Here is a 12,385-nt window from a genome sequence, read left to right on the forward strand (position 1 = left end):
ACAATGCGGGAATGTGAGATACAATGTAACAATGCGGGAATGTGAGATACAATGTAACAATGCGGGAATGTGAGACACAATGTAACAATGCGGGAATGTGAGACACAATGTAACAATGCGGGAATGTGAGACACAATGTAACAATGTGGGAATGTGAGACACAATGTAACAATGTGGGAATGTGAGATACAATGTAACAATGCGGGAATGTGAGATACAATGTAACAATGCGGGAATGTGAGATACAATGTAACAATGCGGGAATGTGAGATACAATGTAACAATGCGGGAATGTGAGATACAATGTAACAATGCGGGAATGTGAGACACAATGTAACAATGCGGGAATGTGAGATACAATGTAACAATGCGGGAATGTGAGATACAATGTAACAATGCAGGAATGTGAGACACAATGTAACAATGCGGGAATGTGAGATACAATGTAACAATGCGGGAATGTGAGATACAATGTAACAATGCGGGAATGTGAGACACAATGTAACAATGCGGGAATGTGAGATACAATGTAACAATGCGGGAATGTGAGATACAATGTAACAATGCGGGAATGTGAGATACAATGTAACAATGCAGGAATGTGAGACACAATGTAACAATGCGGGAATGTGAGATACAATGTAACAATGCGGGAATGTGAGACACAATGTAACAATGCAGGAATGTGAGATACAATGTAACAATGCAGGAATGTGAGACACAATGTAACAATGCGGGAATGTGAGACACAATGTAACAATGCGGGAATGTGAGATACAATGTAACAATGCGGGAATGTGAGATACAATGTAACAATGCAGGAATGTGAGACACAATGTAACAATGCGGGAATGTGAGATACAATGTAACAATGCGGGAATGTGAGACACAATGTAACAATGCAGGAATGTGAGACACAATGTAACAATGCGGGAATGTGAGATACAATGTAACAATGCGGGAATGTCAGATACAATGTAACAATGCGGGAATGTGAGACACAATGTAACAATGCGGGAATGTGAGACACAATGTAACAATGCGGGAATGTGAGACACAATGTAACAATGCAGGAATGTGAGACACAATGTAACAATGCAGGAATGTGAGATACAATGTAACAATGCGGGAATGTGAGATACAATGTAACAATGCGGGAATGTGAGACACAATGTAACAATGCGGGAATGTGAGACACAATGTAACAATGCAGGAATGTGAGACACAATGTAACAATGCAGGAATGTGAGATACAATGTAACAATGCGGGAATGTGAGATACAATGCGGGAATGTGAGATACAATGTAACAATGCGGGAATGTGAGACACAATGTAACAATGCAGGAATGTGAGATACAATGTAACAATGCAGGAATGTGAGACACAATGTAACAATGCAGGAATGTGAGATACAATGTAACAATGCGGGAATGTGAGATACAATGCGGGAATGTGAGATACAATGTAACAATGCGGGAATGTGAGACACAATGTAACAATGCGGGAATGTGAGATACAATGTAACAATGCGGGAATGTGAGACACAATGTAACAATGCGGGAATGTGAGATACAATGTAACAATTCGGGAATGTGAGACACAATGTAACAATGCGGGAATGTGAGATACAATGCGGGAATGTGAGATACAATGCGGGAATGTGAGATACAATGCGGGAATGTGAGATACAATGTAACAATGCAGGAATGTGAGATACAATGTAACAATGCGGGAATGTGAGACACAATGTAACAATGCAGGAATGTGAGATACAATGTAACAATGCGGGAATGTGAGACACAATGTAACAATGCGGGAATGTGAGATACAATGTAACAATGCGGGAATGTGAGATACAATGTAACAATGCAGGAATGTGAGATACAATGTAACAATGCAGGAATGTGAGATACAATGTAACAATGTGGGAATGTGAGACACAATGTAACAATGCGGGAATGTGAGACACAATGTAACAATGCGGGAATGTGAGATACAATGTAACAATGCGGGAATGTGAGACACAATGTAACAATGCGGGAATGTGAGATACAATGTAACAATGCGGGAATGTGAGATACAATGTAACAATGCGGGAATGTGAGATACAATGTAACAATGCGGGAATGTGAGACACAATGTAACAATGCGGGAATGTGAGATACAATGTAACAATGCGGGAATGTGAGACACAATGTAACAATGCGGGAATGTGAGATACAATGTAACAATGCGGGAATGTGAGACACAATGTAACAATGCGGGAATGTGAGATACAATGTAACAATGCGGGAATGTGAGATTCAATGTAACAATGCGGGAATGTGAGACACAATGTAACAATGCGGGAATGTGAGACACAATGTAACAATGCGGGAATGTGAGATACAATGTAACAATGCGGGAATGTGAGACACAATGTAACAATGTGGGAATGTGAGACACAATGTAACAATGCGGGAATGTGAGATACAATGTAACAATGCGGGAATGTGAGACACAATGTAACAATGCGGGAATGTGAGATACAATGTAACAATGCGGGAATGTGAGACACAATGTAACAATGCGGGAATGTGAGATACAATGTAACAATGCGGGAATGTGAGACACAATGTAACAATGCGGGAATGTGAGACACAATGTAACAATGCGGGAATGTGAGACACAATGTAACAATGCGGGAATGTGAGATACAATGTAACAATGCGGGAATGTGAGATACAATGTAACAATGCAGGAATGTGAGACACAATGTAACAATGCGGGAATGTGAGACAAAATGTAACAATGCGGGAATGTGAGACACAATGTAACAATGCGGGAATGTGAGACAAAATGTAACAATGCGGGAATGTGAGACAAAATGTAACAATGCGGGAATGTGAGACACAATGTAACAATGCAGGAATGTGAGATACAATGTAACAATGCGGGAATGTGAGATACAATGCAGGAATGTGAGACACAATGTAAGAATGTGGGATACAATGTAACAATGCGGGAATGTGAGATACAATGTAACAATGCAGGAATGTGAGATACAATGTAACAATGCGGGAATGTGAGATACAATGCAGGAATGTGAGACACAATGTAAGAATGTGGGATACAATGTAACAATGCGGGAATGTGAGATACAATGTAACAATGCGGGAATGTGAGACACAATGTAACAATGCGGGAATGTGAGACACAATGTAACAATGCGGGAATGTGAGATACAATGTAACAATGCGGGAATGTGAGACACAATGTAACAATGCGGGAATGTGAGACACAATGTAACAATGCGGGAATGTGAGATACAATGTAACAATGCGGGAATGTGAGACACAATGTAACAATGCGGGAATGTGAGACACAATGTAACAATGCGGGAATGTGAGACACAATGTAACAATGCGGGAATGTGAGATACAATGTAACAATGCGGGAATGTGAGACACAATGTAACAATGCAGGAATGTGAGATACAATGTAACAATGCAGGAATGTGAGACACAATGTAACAATGCAGGAATGTGAGATACAATGTAACAATGCGGGAATGTGAGATACAATGTAACAATGCGGGAATGTGAGACACAATGTAACAATGCGGGAATGTGAGACACAATGTAACAATGCGGGAATGTGAGATACAATGTAACAATGCGGGAATGTGAGATACAATGTAACAATGCGGGAATGTGAGACACAATGTAACAATGCAGGAATGTGAGACACAATGTAACAATGCAGGAATGTGGGATACAATGTAACAATGCGGGAATGTGAGATACAATGTAACAATGCGGGAATGTGAGACACAATGTAACAATGCAGGAATGAGAGACACAATGTAACAATGCAGGAATGTGAGATACAATGTAACAATGCGGGAATGTGAGACACAATGTAACAATGCGGGAATGTGAGATACAATGTAACAATGCGGGAATGTGAGACACAATGTAACAATGCGGGAATGTGAGATACAATGTAACAATGCGGGAATGTGAGATACAATGTAACAATGCGGGAATGTGAGACACAATGTAACAATGCAGGAATGAGAGACACAATGTAACAATGCAGGAATGTGAGATACAATGTAACAATGCGGGAATGTGAGACACAATGTAACAATGCGGGAATGTGAGATACAATGTAACAATGCGGGAATGTGAGACACAATGTAACAATGCGGGAATGTGAGATACAATGTAACAATGCGGGAATGTGAGATACAATGTAACAATGCGGGAATGTGAGACACAATGTAACAATGCGGGAATGTGAGACACAATGTAACAATGCGGGAATGTGAGACACAATGTAACAATGCGGGAATGTGAGATACAATGTAACAATGCGGGAATGTGAGATACAATGTAACAATGCGGGAATGTGAGATACAATGTAACAATGCGGGAATGTGAGACACAATGTAACAATGCGGGAATGTGAGACACAATGTAACAATGCGGGAATGTGAGATACAATGTAACAATGCGGGAATGTGGGATACAATGTAACAATGCGGGAATGTGAGATACAATGTAACAATGCGGGAATGTGAGACACAATGTAACAATGCGGGAATGTGAGATACAATGTAACAATGCGGGAATGTGAGATACAATGTAACAATGCAGGAATGAGAGACACAATGTAACAATGCAGGAATGTGAGATACAATGTAACAATGCGGGAATGTGAGATACAATGTAACAATGCAGGAATGTGAGACACAATGTAACAATGCAGGAATGTGAGATACAATGTAACAATGCGGGAATGTGAGATACAATGTAACAATGCGGGAATGTGAGATACAATGCGGGAATGTGAGATACAATGTAACAATGCGGGAATGTGAGACACAATGTAACAATGCGGGAATGTGAGACACAATGTAACAATGCGGGAATGTGAGATACAATGTAACAATGCGGGAATGTGAGACACAATGTAACAATGCGGGAATGTGAGACACAATGTAACAATGCAGGAATGTGAGATACAATGTAAGAATGTGGGATACAATGTAACAATGCGAGAATGTGGGATACAATGTAACAATGCGGGAATGTGAGATACAATGTAACAATGCAGGAATGTGAGACACAATGTAACAATGCGGGAATGTGAGACACAATGTAACAATGCGGGAATGTGAGATACAATGTAACAATGCGGGAATGTGAGACACAATGTAACAATGCGGGAATGTGAGACACAATGTAACAATGCAGGAATGTGAGATACAATGCGGGAATGTGAGACACAATGTAACAATGCGGGAATGTGAGATACAATGTAACAATGCGGGAATGTGAGACACAATGTAACAATGCGGGAATGTGAGATACAATGTAACAATGCGGGAATGTGAGATACAATGTAACAATGCGGGAATGTGAGACACAATGTAACAATGCGGGAATGTGAGATACAATGCGGGAATGTGAGATACAATGTAACAATGCGGGAATGTGAGACACAATGTAACAATGCGGGAATGTGAGACACAATGTAACAATGCAGGAATGTGAGATACAATGTAACAATGCGGGAATGTGAGACAAAATGTAACAATGCGGGAATGTGAGACACAATGTAACAATGCAGGAATGTGAGATACAATGTAACAATGCGGGAATGTGAGATACAATGCAGGAATGTGAGACACAATGTAAGAATGTGGGATACAATGTAACAATGCGGGAATGTGAGATACAATGTAACAATGCGGGAATGTGAGACACAATGTAACAATGCGGGAATGTGAGACACAATGTAACAATGCGGGAATGTGAGATACAATGTAACAATGCGGGAATGTGAGACACAATGTAACAATGCGGGAATGTGAGACACAATGTAACAATGCGGGAATGTGAGATACAATGTAACAATGCGGGAATGTGAGACACAATGTAACAATGCGGGAATGTGAGACACAATGTAACAATGCGGGAATGTGAGACACAATGTAACAATGCGGGAATGTGAGATACAATGTAACAATGCGGGAATGTGAGACACAATGTAACAATGCAGGAATGTGAGATACAATGTAACAATGCAGGAATGTGAGACACAATGTAACAATGCAGGAATGTGAGATACAATGTAACAATGCGGGAATGTGAGATACAATGTAACAATGCGGGAATGTGAGACACAATGTAACAATGCGGGAATGTGAGACACAATGTAACAATGCGGGAATGTGAGATACAATGTAACAATGCGGGAATGTGAGATACAATGTAACAATGCAGGAATGTGAGACACAATGTAACAATGCAGGAATGTGAGATACAATGTAACAATGCGGGAATGTGAGATACAATGTAACAATGCGGGAATGTGAGATACAATGCGGGAATGTGAGATACAATGTAACAATGCGGGAATGTGAGACACAATGTAACAATGCGGGAATGTGAGACACAATGTAACAATGCGGGAATGTGAGATACAATGTAACAATGCGGGAATGTGAGACACAATGTAACAATGCGGGAATGTGAGACACAATGTAACAATGCAGGAATGTGAGATACAATGTAAGAATGTGGGATACAATGTAACAATGCGAGAATGTGGGATACAATGTAACAATGCGGGAATGTGAGATACAATGTAACAATGCAGGAATGTGAGACACAATGTAACAATGCGGGAATGTGAGACACAATGTAACAATGCGGGAATGTGAGATACAATGTAACAATGCGGGAATGTGAGACACAATGTAACAATGCGGGAATGTGAGACACAATGTAACAATGCAGGAATGTGAGATACAATGCGGGAATGTGAGACACAATGTAACAATGCGGGAATGTGAGATACAATGTAACAATGCGGGAATGTGAGACACAATGTAACAATGCGGGAATGTGAGATACAATGTAACAATGCGGGAATGTGAGATACAATGTAACAATGCGGGAATGTGAGACACAATGTAACAATGCGGGAATGTGAGATACAATGCGGGAATGTGAGATACAATGTAACAATGCGGGAATGTGAGACACAATGTAACAATGCGGGAATGTGAGACACAATGTAACAATGCAGGAATGTGAGATACAATGTAACAATGCGGGAATGTGAGACACAATGTAACAATGCGGGAATGTGAGACACAATGTAACAATGCGGGAATGTGAGATACAATGTAACAATGCGGGAATGTGAGACACAATGTAACAATGCAGGAATGTGAAACACAATGTAACAATGCGGGAATGTGGGATACAATGTAACAATGCGGGAATGTGGGATACAATGTAACAATGCGGGAATGTGAGATACAATGTAACAATGCGGGAATGTGAGACACAATGTAACAATGCGGGAATGTGAGATACAATGTAACAATGCGGGAATGTGGGATACAATGTAACAATGCGGGAATGTGGGATACAATGTAACAATGCGGGAATGTGAAATACAATGTAACAATGCGGGAATGTGAGATACAATGTAACAATGCGGGAATGTGAGATACAATGTAACAATGCGGGAATGTGAGATACAATGTAACAATGCGGGAATGTGAGATACAATGTAACAATGCGGGAATGTGAGATACAATGTAACAATGCGGGAATGTGAGACACAATGTAACAATGCGGGAATGTGAGATACAATGTAACAATGCGGGAATGTGAGACACAATGTAACAATGCGGGAATGTGAGACACAATGTAACAATGCGGGAATGTGAGATACAATGTAACAATGCGGGAATGTGAGATACAATGTAACAATGCGGGAATGTGGGATACAATGTAACAATGCGGGAATGTGAGATACAATGTAACAATGCGGGAATGTGAGACACAATGTAACAATGCGAGAATGTGAGATACAATGTAACAATGCGGGAATGTGAGATACAATGTAACAATGCGGGAATGTGGGATACAATGTAACAATGCGGGAATGTGAGACACAATGTAACAATGCGGGAATGTGAGATACAATGTAACAATGCGGGAATGTGGGATACAATGTAACAATGCGGGAATGTGGGATACAATGTAACAATGCGGGAATGTGAAATACAATGTAACAATGCGGGAATGTGAGACACAATGTAACAATGCGGGAATGTGAGATACAATGTAACAATGCGGGAATGTGAGATACAATGTAACAATGCGGGAATGTGAGATACAATGTAACAATGCAGGAATGTGAGATACAATGTAACAATGCGGGAATGTGAGATACAATGTAACAATGCGGGAATGTGAGACACAATGTAACAATGCGGGAATGTGAGACACAATGTAACAATGCGGGAATGTGAGATACAATGTAACAATGCGGGAATGTGAGACACAATGTAACAATGCGGGAATGTGAGACACAATGTAACAATGCAGGAATGTGAGATACAATGTAAGAATGTGGGATACAATGTAACAATGCGAGAATGTGGGATACAATGTAACAATGCGGGAATGTGAGATACAATGTAACAATGCAGGAATGTGAGACACAATGTAACAATGCGGGAATGTGAGACACAATGTAACAATGCGGGAATGTGAGATACAATGTAACAATGCGGGAATGTGAGACACAATGTAACAATGCGGGAATGTGAGACACAATGTAACAATGCAGGAATGTGAGATACAATGCGGGAATGTGAGACACAATGTAACAATGCGGGAATGTGAGATACAATGTAACAATGCGGGAATGTGAGACACAATGTAACAATGCGGGAATGTGAGATACAATGTAACAATGCGGGAATGTGAGATACAATGTAACAATGCGGGAATGTGAGACACAATGTAACAATGCGGGAATGTGAGATACAATGCGGGAATGTGAGATACAATGTAACAATGCGGGAATGTGAGACACAATGTAACAATGCGGGAATGTGAGACACAATGTAACAATGCAGGAATGTGAGATACAATGTAACAATGCGGGAATGTGAGACACAATGTAACAATGCGGGAATGTGAGACACAATGTAACAATGCGGGAATGTGAGATACAATGTAACAATGCGGGAATGTGAGACACAATGTAACAATGCAGGAATGTGAAACACAATGTAACAATGCGGGAATGTGGGATACAATGTAACAATGCGGGAATGTGGGATACAATGTAACAATGCGGGAATGTGAGATACAATGTAACAATGCGGGAATGTGAGACACAATGTAACAATGCGGGAATGTGAGATACAATGTAACAATGCGGGAATGTGGGATACAATGTAACAATGCGGGAATGTGGGATACAATGTAACAATGCGGGAATGTGAAATACAATGTAACAATGCGGGAATGTGAGATACAATGTAACAATGCGGGAATGTGAGATACAATGTAACAATGCGGGAATGTGAGATACAATGTAACAATGCGGGAATGTGAGATACAATGTAACAATGCGGGAATGTGAGATACAATGTAACAATGCGGGAATGTGAGACACAATGTAACAATGCGGGAATGTGAGATACAATGTAACAATGCGGGAATGTGAGACACAATGTAACAATGCGGGAATGTGAGACACAATGTAACAATGCGGGAATGTGAGATACAATGTAACAATGCGGGAATGTGAGATACAATGTAACAATGCGGGAATGTGGGATACAATGTAACAATGCGGGAATGTGAGATACAATGTAACAATGCGGGAATGTGAGACACAATGTAACAATGCGAGAATGTGAGATACAATGTAACAATGCGGGAATGTGAGATACAATGTAACAATGCGGGAATGTGGGATACAATGTAACAATGCGGGAATGTGAGACACAATGTAACAATGCGGGAATGTGAGATACAATGTAACAATGCGGGAATGTGGGATACAATGTAACAATGCGGGAATGTGGGATACAATGTAACAATGCGGGAATGTGAAATACAATGTAACAATGCGGGAATGTGAGACACAATGTAACAATGCGGGAATGTGAGATACAATGTAACAATGCGGGAATGTGAGATACAATGTAACAATGCGGGAATGTGAGATACAATGTAACAATGCAGGAATGTGAGATACAATGTAACAATGCGGGAATGTGAGATACAATGTAACAATGCGGGAATGTGAGATACAATGTAACAATGCGGGAATGTGAGATACAATGTAACAATGCGGGAATGTGAGATACAATGTAACAATGCGGGAATGTGAGACACAATGTAACAATGCGGGAATGTGAGATACAATGTAACAATGCGGGAATGTGAGACACAATGTAACAATGCGGGAATGTGAGACACAATGTAACAATGCGGGAATGTGAGATACAATGTAACAATGCGGGAATGTGAGATACAATGTAACAATGCGGGAATGTGGGATACAATGTAACAATGCGGGAATGTGAGATACAATGTAACAATGCGGGAATGTGAGACACAATGTAACAATGCGGGAATGTGAGATACAATGTAACAATGCGGGAATGTGAGACACAATGTAACAATGCGGGAATGTGGGATACAATGTAACAATGCGGGAATGTGAGACACAATGTAACAATGCGGGAATGTGAGATACAATGTAACAATGCAGGAATGTGAGACACAATGTAACAATGCGAGAATGTGGGATACAATGTAACAATGCGGGAATGTGAGACACAATGTAACAATGCGGGAATGTGAGATACAATGTAACAATGCGGGAATGTGAGATACAATGTAACAATGCGGGAATGTGAGATACAATGTAACAATGCGGGAATGTGAGACACAATGTAACAATGCGGGAATGTGAGATACAATGTAACAATGCGGGAATGTGAGATACAATGTAACAATGCGGGAATGTGAGATACAATGTAACAATGCGGGAATGTGAGATACAATGTAACAATGCGGGAATGTGAGACACAATGTAACAATGCAGGAATGTGAGATACAATGTAACAATGCGGGAATGTGAGACACAATGTAACAATGCGGGAATGTGAGACACAATGTAACAATGCGGGAATGTGAGATACAATGTAACAATGCGGGAATGTGAGACACAATGTAACAATGCGGGAATGTGAGATACAATGTAACAATGCGGGAATGTGAGACACAATGTAACAATGCGGGAATGTGAGATACAATGTAACAATGCGGGAATGTGAGACACAATGTAACAATGCGGGAATGTGAGATACAATGTAACAATGCGGGAATGTGAGACACAATGTAACAATGCGGGAATGTGAGATACAATGTAACAATGCGGGAATGTGAGACACAATGTAACAATGCGGGAACGTGGGATTATGTTGTTACATCAGGACATTTAACCCTTTATACTTTGAGGCTGCATGCTTAATGCAGTTTATTTTCACTCTACTGTCATCGGTGCAACCTCAAAGTGCTGTTCTGACTGCATAACTATCAGCTTCTCTCCCAGAATGCACTGCTGTCTGGTAACAGGGAAAATAAAATCGTGTTCTGGACGTGACTGGAGTATAAGAGAAGATGTAATAGCAGAATTTTGATTGCAGCTCTGGGCGTGACTGTAGTTTAAGACGTGATTCAACTCCGGATCAGTACAGATAAGCATGGGACACATTGTACACCGTGACCGTTAGGGTATGTTCACACGACAGCGTCCGTAACGGCTGAAATTACGGGGATGTTTTCAGGAGGAAACATCCCCGTAATTTCAGCCGTAACGGCATGTGCAGGCGCTTGAACGCCGCGTCCATTACGGACGTAATTGGCGCTGCTTTTCATTGGAGTCAATGAATAACGGCTCCAATTACGCCCCAAGAAGTGACAGGTCACTTCTTTGACGCGGTGTCTATTTACGCGCCGTCATTTGACAGCGGCGCGTAAATATACGCCTCGTGTGAACAGACAAACGTCAGCCCATTGCTTTCAATGGGCAGATGTTTGTCAACGCTATCGAGGCGCATTTTTCGGACGTAATTCGGGGCGTAAAATGCCCGAATTACGTCCGTAAATAGTGTGTGTGAACATACCCTTACATGTAGATGTATATTTGCATATAACGCTGATAGGAAAATTACCTGTAACCATAACAAGTTCGGCCTTGCAGGACACTTCTCCAGCAGCGTTGTGCGCGACGCAGGTGTATAACCCGCCATCCCCAGCCTCCGTGTTGTAAATGATTAGGGAATATTTCCGATCCTCTCGCACTGTCTGAATTCTGTCACTTTCCTTCAACACGTTGTTGTCCTGATAATGTAAAGGTGAATTCTCCGTAAAGTAAATGCGCAGGTGGCGCCACCCCCGAAGCCGTGCTCTACCGGACGCAGACTTATACCATGAGTCATATCATCTTACATCATGTTATGGTCAGTGGAGGCCCCTCTTATATCAGGATATGGTCAGTGGGGGC

At 41.0% G+C, this 12,385-nt stretch overlaps 1 protein-coding gene across 1 annotated transcript in view; it reads right to left on the reverse strand.

Annotated features, from left to right (window-relative positions):
- The window catches only part of LOC142728036 (myosin light chain kinase, smooth muscle-like), a 60,587-nt gene that overhangs the window by 43,517 nt on the left and 4,685 nt on the right, over positions 1 to 12,385 (reverse strand). The window contains exon 3 of the mRNA XM_075849077.1: positions 12,054 to 12,222. Within this exon, the coding sequence (XP_075705192.1) occupies positions 12,054 to 12,222 (169 nt within the window). The remainder of the gene's footprint in view (positions 1 to 12,053; positions 12,223 to 12,385) is intronic.

This window comes from Rhinoderma darwinii, unplaced genomic scaffold (assembly GCF_050947455.1).
Source record: "Rhinoderma darwinii isolate aRhiDar2 unplaced genomic scaffold, aRhiDar2.hap1 Scaffold_659, whole genome shotgun sequence".
NCBI lineage: Eukaryota > Metazoa > Chordata > Amphibia > Anura > Rhinodermatidae > Rhinoderma > Rhinoderma darwinii.